Below are 26,058 nucleotides of genomic sequence, written 5' to 3' on the forward strand. Positions count from 1 at the left end.
AAGTAAAACCTTGATCAGAAAAGGTAAATAAAATATTCTTCATACGGTACACTCATTATTGGACCGTGTGTGCAAGCCCCTACATTCACATTGCATTATATATATTTACAGTTAAATTGTCTAAATGAGAAATTGAATGCGTCAGTATGCCACGAAATTGAAATTCTGAGAGGGTACTATTCTCACATTGAAAAAATAAGAATCATTAATCCTTCTCTTTTTTTCTGTAAATCTACTTGCTATGAACAAATGCGAATCAGAAGAAAGCAAATCAAGCAAAACTTATTGAGGCAAATACCCGGTTTATATATTATCATGTGAATGAATAACACTATTTTAAACTTGGAGAATTTCAAGTACCTTTACAGTTATAGGTTAACAGAGATCGTTCATTTTAGAATTCTTAGATTTACTAATATGATGTTGTAGTCGAGATCTTTACGTATAGAATATATTAAGTTTAGTGTATTACAACCAGAATCCAAATTAATAACACCGCAATTTTCAAACACTGGATTATGTAAAACTGAGACAAACACATATGTTTTTGCATGTAATGGAAAACAAAACCGAAATTAAGACACATCAACGAGAGAAACAAAATCATCAGAAGAAGATTATTCTTCATGGAAGATATATTCTTCCGCGACCGTCGTAACTACGAATTGAGCTACCACGGTACCAGTTAGAGCTGCTGCTGCCTGGACGCCTTCCAAAATCCCTCCCTTTTTCTTCTTACCCTTACTTGAATCTTTCTTAGAATCCGCTTTTGGGGAATCCATGTTCATGTACGGATGTTGACTTTGATGCTCATGTTGATGTTGAGGATGATAACCACCACCATAAGGGTATGACCCAAAGTGGTTTCCTTGATTATAATGGTGCGGCGACCACGGTGGCTGCACCGCATGAGGGTCATGCAGGCTTCTCTGCCTTGTCAGCGTTGCATCTGGATATGAGGCATGCGTTGGACCGTGTGTACAAAGCGGGTGAGATTCAAAACTGCAGTGCTTGCATTTGTAGAACATTCCTTGGATGTAAACTCGGCAAACATAGCACACACGCGCGGTCATGTGCGCTGGACTGCTCATCAGGTTGAGCTCATGATCAGGCCCGTGCCATGTGTTTCTGAGGGTTGGAAGACACGTGGCGCAATATTCGTGGAGATCATAGTCGCACTCGTTGCACCGGTAGGTCTTTCCTACGCCGTACAGTTTGCAACCATTGCACGTGTATGTGCCAACAACGTTGACTTCGGTCAAGGGATGATTATGCGTGAAATGGTTAATCGTGTGCCGTTTTGGTGTTCCTTGAGACATCCTCACCTGCCGTTTTGGCGTTTTTATGGTACGTTGAATGGTTTTGCAGTGTGATGGATCATGTTCTGGCTATATCTCATGTTGCTTATAAGTGGTGGTGATAACACTTGCTTTTTAAATTTGTTTATTACATTTTTAATATATTTAAAAAAAAAAATTGAAAAAAAAAGCAACCACACAAGAAATAGATAAAAATAAGCATATATAACGGCAGCATGTAAGAGACGTGCCATTTCAGAAGCCGCCAGTAAAGGCATCAGAGACCGGCGCAGCGACAATATTGCAGATAACCCCAACGGTTAGAGCCATTAAAATGCCAAACATTCTTCTTCCTATGCTCGGAGTGGACTCTTGAACCTGACCTTGATGGTTTGTATATCCATGATTGTAATAAGGATGATAATACTGAGAAGGGTGATAATGCGGTTGTGGCCCATAACACCTCTGCTGAATTGTTGCTACTGACGCTGCAGACGTATTAACACATTCCATGTGAACATCTAGCCCACATGGGCCACACTTGTACCGCCAAGACCTGATTGCACCGCTGCAAACCATGCACGCGCTGCTCGCTCCCCAGTGACTCAGCTCTAAATGATGGGCGGCATGAGGCACGTGTCTCACGTGCTGAGGCAGCTGTGTGCAGAGTGGATGGACGTCGAAGCCACAAGGATGGCATTGGTAAAAGAGCCCTTCGGCTGGTTCGTCGCAGATGTTGCACATACGTTTTTCATGGTGCGTTTGCTCTGGTCCTCTAAAGACTAGTTGGAGCTCGTGTTGTGGGTGCATGAAGCTGAAGAGAGTAGGGGGGCACGTAGCGCAGTGTTCGTGAAGATTGTAGTCGCACCAGGAGCAACGGTAGGTCTTCCCAAAGCCAAAAGTTTTGCAACCGCCGCATGTGAACTCGCCATATCCGTCAACCTTCGTTAATGAATGAATATGGGTGAAATGATGGACTGTATGCTGTTCTGGCCTCAACGAAGACATCTCGTAGTTCTTTTTTTTTTGTTCTTGTTCTTGAGAATCGTTTAGATTTGAGAGAATGCGAGGTGCTTTAAAAAGATCTGGTTGTTAGACTACTTGTGTATAAATTTTTGTTTAGACAATATCAAACAGATAATAGTCTTTGTTTAGTTGTGGTTACAAATTTATAAACTTTTGTTCAGTTGTCCAAGAATATTAATTCTAACTCAGTCGTTAGAAACTCTGAGATCGTGGTAGAGTAGTAGTTGACTTTGGCTACTTGACTGGCCATAGTGACCATATATTAATTTATGGTCAATGTAACCACTATTTTTGCATTTTTATATCTTAGGAGTTGTTTGATGTAAAAAAACCTAGGAGATTTGTGTAGAATCAATGTGTGTACAATCTTTTTTGAGTCGAAGACATAAACCATAGCTAAATTTGTTGTTTGGGAATCAGCTTTTACTCCATGGTTGTTCTTATATCTTCCATGTGCTTGTAATTTTGAAAGTTATGATGAAGAGTTTTCTTTTTGATACCCAAAGAACATATTTATTTTATTTTCCTAACAAAAATGTATATATTTGTAACGTTTTTATCTATGTGATAATATATAAATGATTTCTTTTAATCATTTCTATTTAATTTGAAAGCAGGTAATTTCGTTTTAGAACAAATGACTAAATCAATATTTGATTCGATCTCTTTCGTATAGATATAACGCAACTAAACCATATCAATTCTTATTTAAGTTCCCACTAATCTTAACAGCGACATTAAAGATCATTGTCAATTCATCCAAAGTATTTAATTAATACTATGATAGTGGTACGATTCATGCACTTTGCGTGGAATTAGCATAGTTTACACAACTTAATTTTATGTATTATTATTTATTATAAGTTTATTTATAAATTATAAATATATATATATATATATATATTGAATAACTGAGAAGCAAATAACTATTATATATATAATTAAATTGAAACGAGCTCATGAATCAAAAAAATATTCTTATTTATTTATAATCATTTTGTATGGTAAATAAATCAAAACAATATTTTTTATTTATTTTATATATTATATAATTAAAATTTTAAAATATTAACATAGATATATACTATATTTTAATATATAGATCTATTAAATGAAGTTTCTCAATTATATGTTTTATGATTAGTTGTATTTTATTACAAAAGTTTAAACCATTGATCAACATAATTTTTAATATGAAATTTTTAACAGTTTTAATAAATTACACTTATTTTTAAAAGTTCAAAATATAACATATATAAACATCTAAATTTTTATTATATGGTTGATGTAATAGTTTAGTTTATTTTAAGAGAAATTCTTTAAGATAACATTTTTTTAAGTTTTTGTCACAAAAATAGCTTTTAATGAGAAAAATGACCAAAAGAAATTTTATTAAATGGTAAAAGTGCATTTTTACCATACACTACAAGAAAAAAAGCTTTTCTTAGCGGACGAATAACGCTATTTACGGATACGATAGCGGTTTTTGAAGCGTTGTATCATCGTCCGTCATAGTAGCTCATGCACATTAGATAACAGTTTTTCGCGCTGCTATCTTATAGTCATATACTATAGCGTTTGTTTGTATGCAATTAAATATTCTTTAATATCGTTTTTTTGTTATTATTACACTATTGGAAAATAAAAAAAAATATTTTAAATTTTTTTAATTGAATTATTAATAAACTAAAACTGGTTTACATGTAAAAAAATAAACCAAAAGTAAACCAAACTCAAACCTAAACCTATTTGCTAACTAAACCTAATAACAAAACCACGTCGTCTTCAAGCTTCTTAACTCCGCCGCCGTCAACCACCATTTGCTGTTACGACCAAGTCCTCGTGTCTCTCTCTTCTTTCCTTCGACGCCGGAAACGGCGACGGAATCACCACGACTATTCCCACTCACTGTTAAGCTCGTCACATACACAACTGATTAACTGATCTAGACTTAGGGTTTAGAGTTAAGGGGTTGGGTTTTGGAGATAAAGTTTTAAATTTTAAAAAATAAAAAATAAATATTAAAAAATTTAAAATTAAAATGGAATATTTTGGTCATTTTCTTTTTTTGAAGGCTATTTTTGCGATAAAAATTTTAAAATTGCTATTTGAGATAATTGCTCTTATTTTAATATTATTTTTTTAATGATAGAGGATATATACATTGTTATCAAATTTTTATTATCTAATATCATTAATTGTCATATTTATTTTAAATTATATTAAGTAATTTTGTTTTTTGTTTTAAATGTGAAAGACTTTTGTGAAAATTTGATAAATAAATAGTACACTATATTATTATAACGACAGATATGTAATATTTTTATTAACTTAAATCCCTTTTAATATGGATTATGAAAAAAACTTGAGTGTTAACATTTTGAACATTTTACTGTATGTAATGTTACGATTTAAATATTTATAAACATTATTATGTTATATGAAGAAAGATAACAAGATTTGGTCACTACAAGTTTTTGGTACAAAAGTGAAACATTAAGCTTTGGATTCTTAAATTTATTCAAATTAATATATGATTATATATTTCTAAATTAGTTTTATTAATCCTTAAATACTCATGACCAATTTTGGTAACAGTGTTTTAAAATAAGACATTAAATCAATTTCACAAAAACTACAAATAATATACATGAATAATCAACAAATCTTCTGAAATCCTTTTTACAGGAATATATTTATGTACTTATATTTATGATCACAGTTTAAACAGATTAAACTGGAAATCACAGTCACATTCGATGTGATAATATTTGTTTTAAATGTGGGGAACTACACGAGTATGTTACGCATGCGATCTTTGAATGTCCTTCAACGATTTAAGCGTGGGTTCTATCAGTTACACCGTTTCATCCTCATATTTTACATGTGTCCAGCATATTCACTGACATGGATTATTTTTTTTGGTGGAAGAATAGTACCGAAGATTCAGAGATAGATATAGACCCTTGTTTATGAATAATTTGGTGTCTCTGCAAAAAAAGAAATGATAAACTATTTAGAAAGATCGATAGAAATCCGATTAAACTGATAAGATATGTAAAAAGAAAAATCGGCTTAACCCCTAACTTCAGAGCAAATAAACCAAATGCAGAGTTGGTACAACCAACTGTAAACAACATCTCAAGCCTTATGCTTGGAGAACATATGTTTGGTAAATGGATATTGGATCTATATATCGATTTTCAGTGGAAGTGGACGGATATGACTTGATAGATATATCACTTATACTGACCGGGAGCTTGTGGTCAAGTGGTAAGGGGAAGAGTTTGGGATGTCACCACATTTCAAGTTCGATCCACCTACTATGCGAAACTAAGTCACATTTTCCTGATCACTTATACGGATATAAGCTATTGCATTTCAGCCCATTTGAATACCCGGGAGAGAGTCTATCCGTGGGCTGCACTTTCTATCCGGGAGTTAGGTCTGTGTCTTTAATAGACCCGGGTTTAACCATTTTTTAGTTCAAAAAAGATATATCACTTATATAATTTATGGGCATAAAAGAACAGATTTAGAAATGTTACGACGGACAATGGATAGCATATTGCACAATTCAAAATGTCAACAATTTTGGACATACTGTAAAAACGTGATAGTGATGTTAAGAGATCCAAAGGGACGGCCGGATTTCTGAACTAAATTGGAAGAGATACAAAGACTGAATTTTTTTTTCAAGATTTTAGGATTTATCATATTCAAGAAGATAAAATGGAACTGAAGATCTTTTTAAATATAACAACAATAAAATTTCATAGAAATTGTTTAATTGGCTGTTTTATTCAAGTATAATTATTCAGACCATTTCAAGATTAAGTGATAGAATAAAGTTTGACTTAAAAAAAAACAAGGGAAATCACAATATTTTCTTGGAAAATGAATTCTAACAAAAGGTTGTTTTTGCTTCTCAAACATAAACTTCTAAATTATGATAAGAAACTAACACAGACCTCATCCATCATCACCACTGGGGGTGGACGTTCGGATACCCGTTCGGGTTCGGATCGGGTATTCGGATTTTCGGATATTTCGGTATAGGGATAGAGAACCCGTTCGGTTATTTCTGTACTTCGGATCGGGTTCGGGTATTTTAGTTCGGGTTCGGTTATTTTGAATCGGGTTCGGATATTTAGATTTTAAAAGAAAAAAATTAAAATTTTCATTTTTAAGTTTCTTGTATTTAAAAATATGGATTTCGCTTACCTGGTTTTTTTATTTTTTATAGATCGAATGATCAATAGGTTTGGAGATAGTATTTTAAAAACAAATAGATATTAATTTGGGTATTGTTATTAAACTTTGAATGTAACTTTTGTTAATATATTAAACAAAAAGTTTGACATGCATTTTAAATGAATATCAAATCATTTTCTCCATAAATATATATATATATATATATATATATATATTTATTTATTTATGATCTAAAGTATGTGTAACATCAATATAAATATTTTTTTAAAAAAAGAGATGTAAACTAGAAATATAAGGGTAAGTATATATATGTTCGGTTATCTTTGGATATCCATTCGGGTTCGGATATTACTCGTTCGGGTTCGGATATCCAATCTCTTCTAATTTAATACCCGTTCGGATATTTTGCTACTTCAGTTCGGGTTTTTCGGATCGGGTTTGGATGCGGCTTCGAGTATCGGGTAAAGTGCCTCCACCCCTAATCACCACCGCCACCAGAACTCCAAATTCCTCCATGGCCCTCAAATCAGCACCCCCTGTTAAACCTACAAATAATCAACCAACATTTTAACAAAATTCAGTACACATCCAAATCCTCACATAAATCCAAAACTAGTAGTATAAGCCAACAATAACACTAATCAATAATTAAAGTAATTACCCCGATCTTATCATAAATATCATAAATAAAACAGATAAACGACACTCCACGAAGATTCCTAAGAATAAACTTACATTTAATTTCCATCTCTCTCTCTCTCTCTCTCCTGATTAATCCAAACACGCCCAATCGGATCCTATTCAACCCGCCTGGATCACAAACCTCCAAAAAAAAAAGAAGATTCAATTCAATCAAACCGCAGCTTGTCTCCACCTTAATTCCAACCTGAAAATTCTCCGTCACACGATCCTCTCTAGATTCTCGGCGCCGTCGTCGTAGTAAAAAAAAATGTCCCAGTCCACGGCGAGGAGCGGGCGCGTTGTCGGCGACTACTTGGTTGGTCGGCAAATCGGGTCGGGTTCGTTCTCTGTAGTCTCCGAAGCGAGGCACCGTGTTCACGGGACCCACGTCGCAATCAAGGAGATCGCTATGGGGAGGCTTAACAAGAAGCTGCAGGAGAGTCTCATGTCTGAGATTTATATCCTGAGGAGGATCAATCACCCCAACATCATCCGTTTGATCGACATGATCGAGGTTGGTTGGTTGGTCCTTTAAAACATCCAAAGTTCGATCCTTTATGCTTCTTGCTGTTGTGTTTTAGTTCCTTGAGATTGACCCTTTGTTTGAATGTGTTGTGTAGTCACCTGGGAATGTACATTTGGTGTTGGAGTATTGTAGAGGAGGTGATTTGTCTGTGTATATTCAGAGTCATGGAAGTGTTCCTGAAGCTACTGCTAAGCATTTCATGTTGCAGTTAGGTAAACTCTAGGGCGTGTACTCTCTCTGTTTTGTTTTGTTGTTAACAATGTTCTTAACGACTTTCTATGTAACAGCCGCTGGGTTACAAGTTCTTCGTGACAATAATATTATTCACCGTGATTTAAAGCCTCAGGTGTGTTTGATTCTCATTCATTTCAGTGATCTTTTGTGCAGAATGTGTTTTTGGTTGCTGTTGTTAATTAGATTAGTGTGTTATGTGACCTCAGTGTTGATTGAACTTTGAAAGAGTTGTTCTGTTAGTTTCAAATAAAACATGTTCGCTGCTTAATCAGTGGATTATGTTTCTTTGTCCAAGTAGAGATTTCACCTTTGTTGAAATTAATAAGTGCTAAGAATCTTTCCTTCTTGAAGCAGAATCTTCTTCTATCCACAGATGGAAACGGTGCAAATCTGAAGATTGCTGATTTTGGATTTGCAAGGTATTGTAATCAGCTCTCCCTGTTACTAAGATCAAAGAGTTGTGTAATATGTGTCAATTAGAGAAGGTTTCGAATGGGCTCGAGCTGCTTTTGAATGTATATTGTCGAGTTCTAGCCTAGGTAAATTCATTCTTTTCTTACTTCTTAGGGATGTACGCATATTGTCCCCAACTCTTCAGGGCTTTTTAGTTTACATTTGAAACATTCGCACTTTCCTTAATGCAGATCGTTGCAACCAAGGAGACTTGCAGAAACATTATGCGGTTCACCATTGTACATGGCCCCAGAGATTATGCAACTTCAGAAGTATGATGCAAAGGTGAGAGACCTTTCTCTTACAAAGCTATCTAGACCTTTCTCTCTTTTACAATATATCTTTAAACACAGGCAGATCTCTGGAGTGTTGGTGCTATCTTATTTCAACTTGTGACAGGCACAACCCCTTTTACAGGAAACAGCCAGATTCAGGTTTTTTTTGCATTCTCTGTCTCTTACAGATTTCTACGTAAATGTTTTGTCTTCTGGTGTGCCTAAAACGATCTTTTGTTCACAGTTGCTCCAAAACATTTTGAGATCAACTGGATTACAATTTCCAGCGGACTGTAGAGATTTAAGTTTGGACTGTATAGATCTATGTCAGAAGTTACTGCGCATTGATCCTGGTCAGCATCAGACTACTTTCTATCTTTTGCATGAGACCCATATAATAAGCTCTATTCATCTCCTACCTCACATGTCTTATTAGTAAAGAGTAAAAGAGCTTATGGTCCTACTCTCTTTGTATCCAATGCGATTACAGTACATTCTTGAATCTCTTGTCTTTTACAGTGGAACGTTTGACATTTGAAGAGTTCTTTAATCACCCTTTTCTTTCGGACAGGCAATCATATGATTTCTCAAGGTAGATGTGACCGCCTTTTTCTCTCTCTCTCTTTATATGCAAATATTTGTAGCTGATGAGATTATCTCTCCTACAGGAGTAGATTGGGCTCAAGGACAATGGACGGTTTTCTTTCTTCTGGAAGCAGTCCGTCGAGAAACATGGAAGAAAGTTCTCAAGAAGACTGTTTACCCTTCCTCCTAGATGATGATTCCAGTGGACCTGAGGGGAGCCCTTCACATTTGAAAAGGACCTCCTCGATGAAGTCGTCCTCTGGATTTAACATTGATGCTAGAGTTGAGAGAGAGGAAATGGAATCTAGTCCTTTGAACTATAGAATCAACCAGGGAGTGGATAACAATAGATTTAGAAATGAAACACACATAAATTCTGATAGGAGAAACCATGGTGAACCTACAAGACTGACTCATTCGAGACCACTCATTCCTAAAGGAAGAGGTATTTCTATTTGCTAGGCCCTATTAAAATAGCAAAGGTTTCTTGTTTTGGTTTCTCACATATGTCAGTTCTGCAGTAGATGATTCTCAAGACTCAATGGATCAAGACTTCGTTCTCGTATCTGGACCACCAGTGGATTTGCCATCATCTTCTTCGAGTTCTTCAAAGGCTTATAATTTCCCATTCAAGTCTCAGTCTCCTCCTGTAGAGTTAACTAATAGAAGCATAAGTTCAACGGCTCCTATGCCAATAATTGGTGCTACTGGCAACAACGTTGGCCGTTTTGGAAGCCTGGACAGTCAGAGCACTTCTCATGGGTCGCTGGATCTCGGGGATGCTTTTGAACAGCCATCAACTAACAGCTTGACTAGGATCACTTCCCTGAAAAAATGTGCAGCAACAATTGCAGAACTAGTTCATGAAAGGGTAACCAAACTTCACACTGTCTATTATCACCATGGCCTCGTGAGTTTCTGAGTTTCTTTTAATGCTTTTTTTGTTTGCACAGATCAAATCTGACAAATACCTAGAAGCATTCTCGATCCAGTTGGCGATTCTGGCAATTTGGAAACAGGCACTGCACATATGCCATACTCAGGCAATCTCAGGTTTGGAAGGAAGCCCAGGCCAAGATATTTACAAACCAAGAGAAAGTAGCAGCCTAAAAAACGAGCATATCACTGATCTCAGCCATGATGGATCTGAGGAGATATCCTCTCAGATTCAGAGTCAGTTTATCCGGGAGATTGAGCTTGCTGAAGAACTTGCCAAGAGTATCGAACCTGGTATTGTTTTTCCCTTTGTAAAAAATGAAAACGCTTCTGCTCTGCTTTTGTAGTTGTCAAGATCCTAAAAAGTTTTTCACCTACTTGGTTGTAGGAAATGCAATGATGCCTGATGCAATGGAGACTATCTTTGAAGCAGCCCTTGATCTTGGAAAACTTGGGGGAGTAAGTTTTATTTTGCCTTTCCCCAAAAAGCTTGATTAGCAATTCAAATATAAAGAATAAAACAATCAATCAGTGTATGTTCATTCTCATGGTGGCTGTGGCTTTGTTCTGAAGGTTAAGGAGGTTATGGGAGAGATAGAGAAGGCTGGAAACCAGTACTCAAAAGCGGTGCGTTTGATGGTATTCCTTCTAGTGGAAGCACCAATGCTGATTCTGAACCCGCCATTGTCTCTCACAAACTCAGACAGATACCGTCTCAGAAAATATATAGATATCCTCAGCAGAAGATTAAAACATATGCAGTCGCATAGGAGAAGCTCAGGCTCTCATATGCAAGGATCATCATCATCTGCAATGATGAACAAACAATCATAGATTGGTTTCTCCTGTTTCTTGTTCTGTTTTTTTCTAAAGAGAAAAATGTATTGTATATGTACAGCAAAATCATGTATTCTTATTCTTTTGGGGATGTGGAGGGGGACTTTGGTGGATATGATGTGTGAGTTGTGATGGTTGTTGTAACATGTTCTTTGTTCTATATTTGATCTTAATCCCTTGGTTTATTTCTTAAGTAGAATTATGTATACGTTTTTTGATGAATTTTATACACCTTTTATGTATCCAACTTTCATGTTTGGCCCTTTGAAACAAGCTTTTCATGACAAGTTGAAATTGTTATTTTAAGTGCAGCAAAGAAAAACTACAATGTAGAGGCCACACACTCACATATGCCAAGTGAATCATTCAAAGTAGCTTATTCTTACTTTCTTATCTCGTACCTTTTGTTCTTACATTCTTGATTCTCTTGTATCTCTTTTAAGTAGGTTCCACACGTGTGTTTAGAAGTTTCCGCACGTGCAAGGGGCTTGAAGCGAAGTAAATTCATTCTTTGAAGCCGAAGAAAATAAGCGCCAGTGGCCCTAATCACACTCTCTCTCTGTGTCTCTTCACCTTCGCAGGGTCCATTTCTCCTGTTTCTGGCTAGATACAAGGTAAGGGTCTCATCCTCATCCTCATCGATGAAAGTTTCAAGCTTTATATGTTTGGTCTCTTCTTTTCCTCTCATTATCTCGGTTTTGTAAGAAAAAGAACAAAGCTTCTATGCTTGATACGTATTGGGTTTTGTTTATTGCAGAAGCTTGTCTGAAAGAATCTTTGAATGGTCGTTCTTTAGTTTGGGATCGCTTCTTAGCTGACTTATCATCATCAGTCTCGTACTCTCGTTTACTCTCCTCCTTTGGATTTGAGTGTAGTGTTGGTATTTGTCGAATTGTCTGAGGAAATGTCAGGATGTGCAATGAATTTTCAGCTCTCCAGTGTTGTTAAATGTCGTAATGACATCTCCTCGTTGAGGATTTGTAATCGAGACTTTGTGTTTGGAGACTTGGTTAAGGAAATGAAAGTAGCTGATTTGCGGATTAAGGGTACGCAAAGATCGAGGCTTTTGGTGGTTAACATGTCTCAGTCTCCCATTGAGCGGCAATCTGTAGTAGAAGTAGAAAGTGATGTCAACTTAGGGAAAGGCGACAATGTAAGAAACTTGGGAACTGATGAAACGGAGAAGTTTGAAAGTGATGGTAATGTTGGAGATGGGTTTAACGGTGGTGATGGTAATGGTGGGTTTAATAACGGTGGAGGAGGAGGTGATGGCGAAGAAGACTACGAGGAAAAGGAGTTTGGACCCGTTTTGAAATTTGAAGAGGTTATGAGAGAGACGGAAGCTAGAGGAGCCACGCTTCCATCTGATATGTTGGAGGCTGCTAAGACCTTTGGCATCCGCAATTTGCTTCTACTTAGGTACTTGGATTTGCAGGTAGCTACATTCTTTTCTTTCTTTCTTTCTGGAATCAACAGTTTTTAAAGAGCCTGTTTTGAGCTTTGGTTTCTCTGATTTTAGAGCTCACCTGGGGTGCTTGGGTTTGCTATAAGATCATGGTCTATGCTTCGAAACAGAATGTTGGCTGATCCATCTTTCCTCTTCAAAATAGGGACCGAGGTTGGTGAGCAAAGAACTTCATTTTTGGATTTATGTAACACTTTACTTGCAGTGTCTCATGTAAGCATTTGATATTTGCCAATTTTCAGATAGTCATTGACTCTTGTTGTGCCACTGTTGCTGAAGTTCAAAAGAGAGGGAAAGACTTCTGGGCAGAGTTTGAGTTGTATGTTGCTGATCTTCTTGTTGGAGTTGTGGTTAACGTCGCTCTTGTCGGTATGTTGGCCCCTTTTGTCCGTTTTGGTCAACCATCAGCATCTACTGGCTCCTTAGGACGCATGCTTAATGCCTATAATGCGCTTCCAAGCAGGTAAAAAACTTTCCCTCCTTTCTAGAAACATACTCAGTTCTCATATTGCAAACTCAGTTAATAAAGTTTTGAGGATGTTGAACTGATTCTCAGCGTGTTTGAAGCTGAAAGACCAGGGTGTAGCTTTTCAGCTCAACAGAGACTCGCTACATACTTCTACAAGGTAATTAGACTTCACAGTCTCTGTCTCAATCGCTCCATAAAGTTTCTAGCTGTTGGCTGATCAAATGTTTGTTCAGGGAATAATGTATGGTGCGGTTGGATTTGGATGCGGCATTGTAGGCCAAGGCATTGCTAATCTGATCATGACTGCTAAACGGTAACACATCTCTTTCCACTTGAACTCAATTAGAGTCGCATAGTTTTTGGATGTGACTTACGTTTTATTTGTGTGGACATCCTCAGAAGCATAAACAAATCAGAAGAAGACATTCCAGTACCACCACTCGTCAAGAGTGCAGCTCTCTGGGGTATATACATACGTATCTTAAGCTTTTCTTGCCTTCACTTTATTTACTCATTCATCTCCATAACAATGGTAACTTGATGGCAGGTGTGTTCCTTAGTGTTTCATCGAACACACGTTATCAGATCATCAATGGTCTAGAGAGAGTGGTTGAAGCATCTCCTTTCGCCAAGAAAGTGCCTCCTGCGGCTTTGGCATTTACTGTTGGTGTAAGGTTTGCTAATAACATCTACGGAGGGATGCAGTTTGTGGACTGGGCAAGACTGAGCGGTTGTCAGTGAAGAAGGCACTAGCGCTTCTTGATGTATGTCTAGCTTTATGAAAGCTATATATTGATGTAGGCCACTCGGTTTGATTTTGAGATGTGGTTTTACTACACATTTCTGTTGTTATTTCCAATATTACAGAATTTGCTAGGCGCTACTTGAGATGTAAAAGTAATGAATAAAATGGTTAGAAACACATCTTACCATATAGGAATGATCAAAGCATTAAAAGTGTTATACAACACAAACAGAGCAAAGAAACTTTAACAAAATAAGAAGCATGAAGTCTTGTAAGATTGTTTTTCTTGTAAACTAGTCTTGGAAGATTGTTGCAGTGGCTTTGATGGGTCTTCCTGGCTTAAGCATGTATTATGTTTTTAACGGTCTACTAGGTGTTTTCCTAAATAATTTTTTAATCTAATTTATATTTAAAAATAAATTTTATTAAATATTAAATATTTTACTATTTTCTTACTAATATTTAATATATATTTGATATATATTAAATCAATTTGTATAAAACTAATAAAAATGATATAAAATTGTATAATTATCAAAAATTTAGCCTAAACAATATTTATAAAATTTGTAGGTATATAAAAAACTAATGATCTTACGATTAGATATTTAAAATTTTAAAAAATTGTAGGAATTTTTGAAAGCTTTAGTAATACAAATTGGATAATTATACAAAAATAATAATATTTCGATATGAATATATTTATCTTATAGATGATGTATGAGCTATTACCATATTTAAAAAAAGTTTACCAAAAAGAAATATCAATATTAAATGTAATATATGAATTATTATCATATTCTAAAAGTTTGCCAAAAATATAAATCAACATTAAATGAAATTATCAATGTCATATTTTTACGGAAGTCATGTCATCAATTTCAGTAGTCATGTCATATTTGTTTTATGAAATTGATTGTAGAGAGAACATGTGGCAAAATCACTTCGCAAATATACAGGATATCTTGTTTCATTTAATTTGATTTTCTCAAATAACTATACAAATCTGAAACTTATTTTAATACAATTATAATTAAAATAGTTTTTGGTCAAATAAATCCAAAGACCATTTAACATTACCATCGGCAATACTACTAACATATAATTTTGGTCAACACTTTAGTTTATGTAGTCATCTAGCCACCAAAGAATCTCCCAAACTAATCCTTATATGTCTCTATCCTCGTTTATTTTTTACTTTATTTGGATTGTTTCTAATTTTCATAGTTATTGATAGAGAATGTTGTTTATTAAATATTCTTGTTTTTCTTGTTAAATTAAATCATTAAATCATAATAGGATTTCTTTCTTTTTTTCAAAATGAATGACAATCTACCAGTAAGCTTTCGGAAATATAACCAAAACTTTCATTTACTCAAAAGCAAAAAAAAATAATGAAAAAAAATATCGCAATAGAACATTTTCAGAAACAAAAGAAGCTCCAAGATTCACTTTCCACGCGGCAAGTAAAGAAAAATCCACGTGTAATTACAGTCAAACCAGTCAAAGCCACATCACATATTCTCTAGTCTCCCGCCTTTCTTTATAAGAAAGCACACAGCAACAAGAACACAAAAGATTCATCTCTGAAAGCTCCATCTCACCTTTTTCTCCAAAACCTTTGAGACACAAAAGAGAGCATAAAAGATGTCAAAGATCAACGCTCTCCGCCGTTGTCTCCTCCCGTGCATCACACCTCCGACGAATCCAACCACCGCATCATCCACTACCACCGGAGTCTCCAAGAAACGTCTCAGCACTTCCCTCAGAGACGACATCGACATTCAAGACTCAGCTTCTTCCTCCGCCTCTTCCTCCGAGGCCACGTCTTTCTCCGCCGCCGTCGATTCAGGTTACCTCTCCCCCGTCGCGGCGCCGCAGAGACCGTCGAGGACGATGGTGATCGGCACGCTTTTCGGGAGGAGAAAGGGACACGTGTGGTTCTGCGTCCAGCACGACCGTCTCTCCGTCAAACCGCTCCTCCTCCTCGAGCTCTCCATCACGACGAGCCAGCTAGTTCACGAGATGGACTCGGGTCTTGTCCGAGTCGCTCTCGAATGCCCGACACGACCGGAGCTAAAGTCTTGCTCGTTGAAATCCGTGCCGGTTTGGGCGATGTTCTGCAACGGGAAGAAGTCAGGTTTTGCAGTAAGGAGGAGCGCTAGTGAAGAGACAAGGGTGATGCTGAAGAGGTTGGAGTCGACCACCGTTGGTGCCGGCGTGTTGCCATGTGGATCCGGGGATCTTGATGAAGTTATGTATATGAGGGCGAGTTATGAGCATGTTGTGGGTAGCTCTGACTCGGAGTCTTTCCATCTCATTAACCCGGATGCTAACTCGGCTCAAGAACTCAGCATCTTCTTGCTTAGGACATCTTCTTAATTACCTTTTGTAGTATAATGATGATAACTTATGAATGCTTTTCATCAAGTTTGTTATCTTGTTCAGAGATTACGAAACGTTTGTTGCGTAGGGTGTAGGGTCTAGTCGTCTAGAGAGGCTTAGTGTTTTGAGTTCTCAATGAGAAAGTTTGTATGTACTACTCTCATTACACTATCATGTGTTGAGAATCTTGGCATTGTCACAAGCGTGTAAAATGATTTTTGATCAAGAAACAGAGACATTTGTCAAACAAGAACAATACAAAACTGTAATGTCATATAGTGGGAAAAAAAAATTAATGTAAATGATGATGCATTTGAATGTTAATGTTGTTCCTTTCTTCTCCTAAGCTAAAGCAAACTAAAAATGTTCTAAGGAGCAGGAGGACATAAGAGCATCTTCAAACTCTCGTATACCATGAAGGTGATGCCAACGCCAGGAACCACTTTGAAGTATTCAGGCAGTAATCCTCTGTACAGTCCTCTGATTCCTTCTGACTTGAATATGTGTTTGAATGTCCCGAAGAGTCCTGTCTTGTACACCCTCGCTCTTCCACCAGCTCCTTCTACTTGCATTCTTCTTCTCACAAGATCCAATGGGAACGTAGCTACAACGTTATGTGCACTCCAAAAATCAGACAACTTATAGATATAGTAAGTTCCAAAGCTTGAAACTATAAAGAGAGAATGGCTTGGGATCTTGTAGCTAGAGAGAAGGTCAGATGGAATAACAAACCTGTTGAAGAAGCAACTCCAGCAAGACTTCCACAACCAAGACTAATAATCAATGTTGAGTCATCTGGCCTGAAGTAACATTGTAGCATCAATAGGGGAGTGCAAAAGAAGTAACAAATAAATCATAATTAGAGATGACTTGTTACCTATGAGATAGCCAAAATGATTTGAGAGACTCATACGAAGCAAAGTTGATTGCAAGGGTTGGCCCAACACCCTGAACCAAGAAGCAGTTAACAATCAAACACAATTGGCATGGCACAAGAGAACAAAGGAAAGCAAAACAAAGCGTACCAACATGGTAGCACCAAGTCCTTTATACAGACCCAAAAACCCCTCTTCTCTGCATATGGTACGGAAAGCATGCCCAATACCCTGGTAATACATTGCATTTCTCTGCCAAGGATCAAAAGTAACGCATTCAGGACACCGACAGACAAACCAAACGCTGCTCAAATCAAGGGAAGAATAAATAATCTTTCAAACCTGTGCAGCAAGACGTGTCCTAACAAGATCGAGAGGATATGTAGCTGAGGCAGCTGTTATTCCAGCCAAGCCACCACTAACAAAGTGCACAAACGGGCTGCTTCTCGCGTTTCCTAAATAACTCTGTAACACTGGATTCGAATACAAAAACTGCAGAAACCAAAATAGTTTAAGGTCTCGCCAAGACTAACTACACCAATTACTAATCTAAGCACAACTAGAGATCAGTAACTAAGCAGTAGCAGCAGAGTTACTCAAACTTAATTTGGCCATAAAATCATCTTATACCTTCTAGCAACAGAGGATTACAATTCAAGAAAAGGACTAGACAGCAACTCACTTTATTGTATTTCTCATATGCATAGAAGTTCAACGCAGAGTAAGGAAGCCTGTGGGCTACGGTAACAAGATTCCCTTTCCAAAAGGCTCTAAAACCTTCCTCATTGAGAATACGGGAAGCTTCACGCCACAAACTTGGCTTGCCCAACACTGCAGCTTCTGACTGCATGCCTTGCAGCTAGAAAGAGACAACACAAGGCTTTTAACAAACAAAAGTAGACACTATGTCAAGACAAAACACAATGTAACTGACATCAATTACTAGTTTAAATCCCTTGTCTGAAAATTTTCACAAAACTCTTAGCTCCTTAATCAGCAAAGCTCAAAGAACATATTTTTAAAATAAAATGATTTTAGTACAGACTATGTCGAGGCAAAACACAATGTAACTGACATCAGTTACTAGTTTAAAACCCTTTTGTCTGAACATTTTCAAAACTCAGCTTAAAGAACAAATTTTTAAATAAATATCATACTATATGTGTTAAGCACACTGACCCAACTACAAAAAAATAGAAACTTGAGCTCGAAGAAGACCTGAAACAAGATGGTGAGGCGAGCTAGAGGAGCGGTACACGTCTTGCTGAAGGCGCCGGCGATACCTCCGGCGAGAAGATTCTCAACGGTGCCGAAATGCGACTGCGGCTGTTTCTGTGGTAAACTCAAGGTTCCGGCATCCACGACGCTGCTATGAACGGCGGTGGAAGGATTAAGAGCTCCATCCACCGCCGCACCGACTCTAGCCTCAATGTTCATCTCTCTCTCTACCCGTTTCTGGGTTTGCGAATTTGGAATTGAAGGTCACATGAATTGGAGGGAATTGGATTAGGATTGAGAACGGAGAAGTCGACATGGGAGAAGAGGGAAAAGAACAAAGTCTTTGTTGAAACCCTAAAACTTGCTTGGAGAAGGAGAAGGTTATTTTCGTAAAACATGTAGTATATGCGTCACAGTTTGGTTTCTCATTTTTTTCCATTAAAGCATTTTCTCACATAATTTCCACAAATTAACTAATGAAAAGAGTATAATGATAAAAATAATAATAATCTATCCTATACTAAAAGCCAAATATAAAGGGATACTAGCAGGTCCACATCATCAATTATATTTGGCCAATAAGAACATTTCATTAATCCACGCTGGCAAAAGAACTGGGTAGCAGATCTCTTTCTTTCTACGGGCTCTTATGTGATTGATGGGCTTCTCCGGATCGTATTGGGCTGTGTTACCCAGTTCGAATAAAAAAAAAACAAGGCAAGACGGATAATACGAGGCGCTACTCTTCTCCCTCTTCGTCTTCCAGCTTTCTTCACCATCGTTTCTGTTTTCCCAATCCAGAACTCCACAATCAATACTCCACTACCTCTCCATCCATCAATTCTTTCTTTATGATTTCGATTTCGTTTACCCTTACCCTCCTGCTTTATATACTGATTTTCTCTCCTCGGTGCAAACCAAACCCTAAAACTTTTTTCACCTCGATTCGCGATGAAACCGAATGGAAAATCCCCGATGATCTCCGATTATGATGAAAAGGTCATGTTCTTCCGAGATGTTACACCGGGTCCTCACGAAACCCAGCTGCGTTTCCGCTTGATTCATTTCTGGGAGGCTTGGAACCCTCTAAAGAAGACACTTGTTGGCCTTGAGATGCTTCTAATAGATGAACAGGTACTTGATTTCACCGATCGTTTTTATCTTCGTCGTTATTTAGATCAGTTTTTAGATCCCACTTATATGTAGGGTTTTTAGATCCCACCTATATTTAGAAAATTAGTATGAAAAAAAAATTCTCGAGAAACCTAATCGTGGAAATGTCAAATGATAAAATTTTATCAATTTTGTAGAAAATATATATATAAAAAAATTTGATTGGTTGTGTATTTTGTCGCAGGGATCTGTTATCCAAGAATTCGTTTCGCCTGGACGTATCGATACATATTTGCCTAAAATGAAGCCTGGGTTGGTTTACAAACTCAACAATTTTTATGGATCAAGCAAAAAATCGGTGTATCGGGTCTCTGGTCATGCCGTGACGGTGTCATTCTCATGGAACTCTGAACTGTCTGTTTTGGAAGACAGTTCCACCCTTTTTGAAGAAGACAGATTCCGATTTCATTCCTTTGAGGATTTTCAAGCTAACTGCAACCGCAAACGAGACCTCTACGGTAGTCTCTGTTATCCCTCACATGATCTCTTGGTTGCAGTGTTTGATGACTAGATGGGATCTAAATAATTCTTGCTGCTCAGATATAAATGTCGAATTTTGCTTAGAATGTGTTTTAGTTTTCTGAATAATCTTTCTCTACGTTCGTTGTCTTTGTCAGTCTCTGAAATCACTCTTCAGAACAGAGCATGAAAAATGGAATTTACTAATTGTGTTTGTCCCATTACGAAGTATTTTTTACTACAGTCGGGTCTTAGTTAATTTTTAGGGTTCTACGGTAGCATAATATGATTAGGATCTGTTAGCTGCTTCATTACTATGTCTGATTAAAATTAGTATATTACTTATTTCATATTCTTCTTACTTACACGCTTGCTAAACAATGGGATAGATGTTGTTGGCCACATGAAGGTGGTTAATGGATAGAGTCTCATTGAGACCCCAGTCCTTGACGAAGTGGAGATCGCAAGGGCGAGGCATGTGCTGGTTCATCTGCAGTCACACGAGTAAGTTTTTTGTTATTCTTAAAACACCATTTCTCTCTACTTCTATTAACCATTCATTAACGACTTCTTTCAGTGGACCTGTGATGAAGCTCTACCTTTGGGACCAGGCTGCAAGAGACTTCTGCAAGAAATTCAAATCATACGAAAACACCCCCACCGTGTTATTGGTCACGACTGTTAACACTAAGAGTCTAGGAGGTAACGTTTTCTATCTTTAATAAAGCTTTCTTACAGTTACATATCTACTCTTTGTGTTCTTAAAATGGGTTTTGTATAATACAACAGGTAATCTTGCGCTGACTTCAATGTCCTCCTCACGTGTTTTTATGGACTACGATGTCCAACCTACGATCAACTACTTCGGCTGGTAAATATACATATTTGTGTGTTTACAACTACTCTTTCGCTGGGAAACCTCATCTCAATGACTTAGTAGATCGATCCTTATTACTCTGTCTCAGGTTGGAGTCTAACCCACAGAGTGCTGAGTGTGTTAATGCAGAAGTGGTTACTAAAAGGGAAACGCTGACCATAGCAGAAATATTCGACTACATCAAGCAGGGATCTACTAAGGTACCACTAGGTCTACAGATTTCTTAATCATTGATCCAAACCTTTGAGTCTTATATAGTTTTTCGTTCCAGGAGGCTTTTTTTGAGTGCACGGCTACGATTGATGATGTGGTCCATGGCTCAACCTGGTATTACATATCATGCAGGGGGTGCCATACTAAAGCTACGAAAGGCCCAACTTCGTTGATGTGTTCGAAATGTGGGAAAGTCAACATAGATGGAAAACCACAGTACTCAGCTTTACTCTATCCCATTACTTACTCACGTTTTGAATGGTATTAGCTTCTAATTTTTTCATGACAGGTACCGTGCACAGATATCTGTCTATGACAACAGTGAGCAAGCTGTTTTTGTACTGCTTAGGGATGCTGGTTATGAGTTGACTGGGAAGCATGCAGCTGAATTAGTCAGCAGCTATTTTGAGGTAACTTTCATCATTCGGTGCTATCAGTATTAGTAGTCTCATTATTGGTCCTCGAGTTTTAATTGAACCTTTGTAAACGTGACTGTCAGGCTAATGGAAACCAAGGAGTTACACGAGAGGTTCCTATCCCGGAAGCTTTAATCAGCACGATCGGTCAGAAACATAACTTTTGTGTGAAAGTTACAAAGCACAACTTAGATGGGAAGTCTCGATCTTTAACTGTGACCAAGATTCTCCCTCTGGACACTCCACCAGTTATAGAATCTTCGGAAGGAAACCACAACACTGCAGCTGCGGAGGAAACATTTGAGACTGGAACCAGCGTGTGTGAAGCTTCCAAAATCAGTGTGGATTCTGCAGAGGGGAGTCAGAGAAGTTGTGCCATTGATGAGATGGGGGAAGCCAAACGTCCCAAGTGTGGGATGTAGAGCTGTGTTGCACTATTTTACTTTTTACAGATTATTACTCGGTTTCTTTAGAGGTTTTGGATGTGGACTTATATAAAAGAGGTCAATAATTTATGAATTTCAACATAATATGGTTTTCATATTTGGAAGTGAACCTTCATGCATGAGTACGAGGGAAGTTGATAATCACCCCTTTTTCAAAATAAGAAACGTGGTCGTCAATCAATATAAATACTCCACCTTCCAAGAACGTGTTCAACGGCATATATTTAGGAATCATGTATCAAACGAAGATAAATCAATTAAATAAAGTTTCCTTCCAATAACGTATGACCATATAATATATTATGGCAAAATCTTAAGCAGTGAATTCTTTCCAAATACTCCCTTACCAATTTAATTATTCTTCAAAATTCTACAAAAAGGGAACCCAGCTTTTATTTCCCATTTTGAGAAACGATACTGAAATCACCATTGGAGGTGTCTACCAAAGTCTAATCAACGCTAAACTCCGAACAAAACGCCTAAGTGTAAGAATTTTTTGAGCAGTCAAATAAATACATATCTTATTCTATCACTGTAACGAATTATCCGTTTCATTCTAAGGATCGAGAGATAAGAAGAATGGATAACCCAGCTCCTCCACCCCCTTCGCAAACTGCAGGTACCAAATTTTTTACTTTTTTTTTAGTCCAAAACTTATGTATTATCCTATAGAAATATTTTTCAAATCTCCATCACATAATGTTTATGTCATATTGGCCGTTAGATATATAGATATTAGTGACTCTTATACAATTTTATTATCTATGAGTTGTTTTGACCCTCATCGAAAATAGACTCTATATATATATGGCATTTGTTAATTTATTCACTTATAATTTAATCCAAGGATAAACTTAGGGATAATATAAAGAGGTTGAATCATGGTGGAATGGGGTGTAGTGCTGGCGTTATAGCTATAGATATCGCTAGGGTTATTTGTTTGAATATTGTTTTCTTTGCAGTTTATTCAATAATTCATATATATATTATTTTTTGTAAATTCTCCGTTTGCAAAAAAGCATGATTAGACTGAATAAGAAGTCTACTATAAAGATGAGGGTTATTGGGACATAAAATTGCGTAGAGTTTGTGAATTTAAACAGTTATTTGGATATGAAAATATATATGCACTGACTTAAAAATATAATCAAACTTTTGTAAATTGCTACTTCATGAATATTTTCGAATTGTTTTCAATGTGTTTCATTATGTTTCACCAATTGAAGCAAATTTTATTTTAAATTTGAAAACAATACCGATTTTTTATAACATATAATTTGAAAGCTATATAAAACTTAAAACATATAATTTTAATTATCAGTTTTCAACTATTACACGCCTTTTTGCAAAGAGGGTTTTATAATTTAAATAGTTTATTCAAGTACTTTTTATTATGTGAATTTATTGAAGATGAGATTCCGATCTTTTAAAATAACTTCTTCTTATCCAATTTCAGATCCTTTCTTTCTCATGACCCTCAACAAAACTTCTGATCTGCGAAAGACTTAATCTATTTCTTACACTATTTATTTTATTTACTACTTTTTTTGCTTTTAACCAATTGAGTGAACTCGATATAGACCAATTTTTCAGACATATACGAACATACAAAGCTTCCTTCTCAAACAAAAACATTGACTACCAACACATTTTTTAGCGTTCAAACAATCAACACCTTAATCTAATATGATATTCTACTTTAACATTTTCATAGAAAATAACCCGGGCGTAGTCCGGGAACTGACCTAGTAATAATAATATTGAGAAATTCTCGACAAATAAAGAAACTTTCTGACATTTATCGGTATATAAATAATCTAGTCTTTTGTATCTAAAAACTGGTTACATTATTACATAATATTTTTTTGAGATATTTTGGGTGAAATATCTACCAATAAATATGTTTTTACTTTCGTTCGATTTATTTTGTTTTCACTGCAAGTATATTTATGTGTTTCAAACTTCCAATGATCATTTAGAGAACTGTGATTCACATGGTTAAAGGTCTGTGAACAAGACCAAGAAGAAGAATAGTACATATGTGGCTCAAGGCATTTCATATGGCATGTTCTACTTCTAACGGTTAATGTTGGGTTACAGGTTACTAATAGTACTTATGCTTAATTTTTTAATTTTTTAATTTTTGTAAAAGTTTATGCTTAATTTCTAGTCGAAGGTAACTAAAACTTTTTATCAACATCTTTTTTAATTCATCCACGATTCAATGTTTTTACATATGAAGATAGCATATATATAGTAAAAGTTAACTCGTACGTTCCATTAGGGTTCTTACTGGGTCAGTAGTTAATTAAATTGATAATGCGACAAATATTCTTTTATCAACTAGTGATAACGTTGTACAGTAACAACAATGATGAGATACATCATTAAAGTTTGAATGTTCTCGATGGTAATGCGTTTTGATGGAACACATTAATACTGTTTTTCATACAGAGGTTAAATGATAAGAAAATCAACATTATAATGAGCCAGTTTCAAGGCTCCTCAGCGCGCCACATCAGCATTTTGTGGACTCCACCTTTTAAAAAAGTGAAAAAATGTCAAATCCATGGTTCGAATCCGAGTTATTGACGTATAAACACCAACATTTATACCACTAAACTAAAGGATACTTTGTACATTGATAGCCGGAACTAATATATATTTATGAAGGTCGGTTTAATAATGTCTCACAAATAAATAAAATGATTTACAAATCACGTTCTCTATTATTTGCTGATTGATTTGTAAGCTTATTTTTTAAACTCGCTAGCCCATCTATTACATCAGCTTATACATTTGATTAAAGTCTAAGTCTATCTTAATAAACCATAAAACTAGCCCTAAAAAGCCTGCAAGTCGTCAGCTCTTCGTCTTCGACTGAGACCTATGGTTTTCTCAATCATGCGCCTCCCCTCCAATACACAGACGCTACTGTCTAAACTTCTCCAACCAAATCCATGGAACTCTTAGTCTCCCTCTATCTCTTCATCTCCCCCTCTTTACGCACACCATCAAAAACGCTAGCGTCTCATAACTGATACGAACGGCTTCGCTATATATAGGTCATGCTAGATCCAGGAGTCCAACCTCTTATATCTACGAGCATATTTTTTTTTCAATTGTTGAGCATGTCTGTCTCTGATGCTATTGCCGTCCTCCCCACCACCTTCAACGCTCTCCGCCTTTGTCGGTCTTCTCAAGTTTGTTGTTGGCCGTCTCCTCAGCTATTGGGATCCCCGTAACATCAATAAAAATGGTTAATTTATGGGAATCACCCTCCTTTTGCTAGAAGAAAAAGTATCGCCATCTTCACTCTAACATGAATGATTTCTTCCTTCCATATTTCATAAAAACTAAAACTATTGGTCTACGTATTTAACTCTTCTTACCGACAATCTTTACGGACGGCAGCGATTGTAGATGATAGGTTTGAAGTTGTAAGATGGACAGAGGTTCGATCATCTCCAGGCTCTTGCAAACACAAACTTAGAACCCTCGATATAGTTTTATATATTACAATCAAATTTCTCCAACGCCGTACATTCATATTAGCTACTGATTCTTAATTCCATTTGTTAACTTATAGATGTTTGGCCAAAAACGTTTTCTGCTAGGCACTGACCTCAAAAACGCTTCAACAACGACTCGGCTTATGGTATGTTTTAATCTCATTGACCCAAGCCCGCTTTCACATAGTTCTCATGTTTTTATCCATTTGCTCATGCTTTAAGAAAACTTATATAATCTCATACACCAGTACGGTGGTCGTGTACTTGCTTTGTGTGACTGACGATGATGCGGCCCCTTTAGGGGTCTTATGAACTCAGATGATATAACCCAGTTTGTCATGGTGGTCACCACGGTCAGTCCAAAAAATATTTAGGGATAGTCATCTATTTTTTCTCAAGAAACATGTTGATGCTAAACAATTTCTGCTGAATATAGTACTTTCATGCATATATTTAACAGAATAACATCATCTAATATAACACACACGTACAACTGTGTTTCAGACTGCCAGCAGCAACAAAACTCCAGACGTGGATTCCCAATCTATACTACCAGCAGCAACTGTTAGCTACACGGTTCATGTGCCCAGGAGAGCCGAAGAAGTTGATGAAGCAATGTCAAGCTTTGAAAACGAAGAAAATAGGCACGTGAGTGATTGTTTCAAGTCCATCAAACCGTCATCCCCACTTAGCTTATGTGTCAATGAAATAACCATTTTCGTATGTTTTTTCCTACTTT

At 36.6% G+C, this 26,058-nt stretch overlaps 7 protein-coding genes and 1 long non-coding RNA gene across 11 annotated transcripts; 5 read left to right on the top strand and 3 right to left on the bottom strand.

Moving 5' to 3' along the window:
- Positions 1-617: 617 nt before the first annotated feature.
- BNAC03G72070D lies at positions 618-1,319 on the bottom strand. Its single transcript, XM_013868441.1, has one exon. The coding sequence runs from the start codon at positions 1,317-1,319 to the stop codon at positions 618-620; it is 702 nt and encodes a 233-aa protein (XP_013723895.1).
- Positions 1,320-1,513: 194 nt separating this feature from the next.
- On the bottom strand, positions 1,514-3,278 carry LOC125584280. The gene has a single exon (XM_048752549.1). It carries the CDS (start codon positions 2,304-2,306, stop codon positions 1,554-1,556), a length of 753 nt encoding a protein of 250 aa, XP_048608506.1. The 5' UTR covers positions 2,307-3,278; the 3' UTR covers positions 1,514-1,553.
- A 3,978-nt stretch (positions 3,279-7,256) lies between these two features.
- Positions 7,257-11,251, top strand: LOC106427759 (serine/threonine-protein kinase ATG1c). Of its 4 annotated transcripts, none has more exons than XM_013868478.3 (13): positions 7,257-7,734; positions 7,841-7,958; positions 8,034-8,092; positions 8,335-8,399; positions 8,625-8,718; positions 8,787-8,867; positions 8,953-9,061; positions 9,228-9,300; positions 9,377-9,738; positions 9,818-10,164; positions 10,247-10,523; positions 10,618-10,688; positions 10,803-11,251. In XM_013868478.3, exons 1-13 carry the CDS (start codon positions 7,489-7,491, stop codon positions 11,061-11,063), a joined length of 2,163 nt encoding a protein of 720 aa, XP_013723932.1. In that variant the 5' UTR covers positions 7,257-7,488; the 3' UTR covers positions 11,064-11,251. The 4 variants fall into 4 exon arrangements, with proteins under 4 accessions (XP_013723932.1, XP_013723931.1, XP_022554788.1 ...); XM_013868477.3 differs by having other exon boundaries at positions 7,260-7,734; positions 9,815-10,164; XM_022699067.2 differs by lacking the exons at positions 7,257-7,734; positions 7,841-7,958; positions 8,034-8,092 and having other exon boundaries at positions 8,335-8,519; positions 9,815-10,164.
- Positions 11,252-11,474: 223 nt separating this feature from the next.
- LOC106427760 (protein RETICULATA, chloroplastic) lies at positions 11,475-13,924 on the top strand. The gene is made up of 8 exons (XM_013868482.3): positions 11,475-11,680; positions 11,824-12,501; positions 12,586-12,684; positions 12,774-12,994; positions 13,088-13,157; positions 13,234-13,313; positions 13,400-13,464; positions 13,548-13,924. The coding sequence occupies exons 2-8, from the start codon at positions 11,971-11,973 to the stop codon at positions 13,739-13,741; spliced, it is 1,260 nt and encodes a 419-aa protein (XP_013723936.1). The 5' UTR covers positions 11,475-11,680; positions 11,824-11,970; the 3' UTR covers positions 13,742-13,924.
- An 810-nt stretch (positions 13,925-14,734) lies between these two features.
- Positions 14,735-16,368, top strand: LOC106438181 (protein MIZU-KUSSEI 1-like). The gene has a single exon (XM_048752550.1). It carries the CDS (start codon positions 15,393-15,395, stop codon positions 16,125-16,127), a length of 735 nt encoding a protein of 244 aa, XP_048608507.1. The 5' UTR covers positions 14,735-15,392; the 3' UTR covers positions 16,128-16,368.
- On the bottom strand, positions 16,324-18,672 carry LOC106427714 (mitochondrial substrate carrier family protein B). The gene is made up of 7 exons (XM_013868433.3): positions 18,224-18,672; positions 17,688-17,864; positions 17,348-17,497; positions 17,156-17,257; positions 17,008-17,078; positions 16,863-16,930; positions 16,324-16,734 (listed from the first exon to the last, which is right to left on the bottom strand). Exons 1-7 carry the CDS (start codon positions 18,440-18,442, stop codon positions 16,499-16,501), a joined length of 1,023 nt encoding a protein of 340 aa, XP_013723887.2. The 5' UTR covers positions 18,443-18,672; the 3' UTR covers positions 16,324-16,498.
- Positions 18,673-18,904: 232 nt separating this feature from the next.
- On the top strand, positions 18,905-20,549 carry LOC125584281. The gene is made up of 3 exons (XR_007321264.1): positions 18,905-19,854; positions 20,245-20,359; positions 20,433-20,549. It is a non-coding gene; the product is annotated as an uncharacterized LOC125584281 (long non-coding RNA).
- A 93-nt stretch (positions 20,550-20,642) lies between these two features.
- Positions 20,643-22,253, top strand: LOC106427746. The gene is made up of 4 exons (XM_048752551.1): positions 20,643-20,726; positions 20,821-21,161; positions 21,235-21,355; positions 21,445-22,253. Exons 2-4 carry the CDS (start codon positions 21,118-21,120, stop codon positions 21,781-21,783), a joined length of 504 nt encoding a protein of 167 aa, XP_048608508.1. The 5' UTR covers positions 20,643-20,726; positions 20,821-21,117; the 3' UTR covers positions 21,784-22,253.
- Positions 22,254-26,058: the final 3,805 nt, after the last annotated feature.

The sequence above is a fragment of the Brassica napus genome, chromosome C3, assembly GCF_020379485.1.
Source record: "Brassica napus cultivar Da-Ae chromosome C3, Da-Ae, whole genome shotgun sequence".
In the NCBI taxonomy this organism is placed as follows: domain Eukaryota; kingdom Viridiplantae; phylum Streptophyta; class Magnoliopsida; order Brassicales; family Brassicaceae; genus Brassica; species Brassica napus.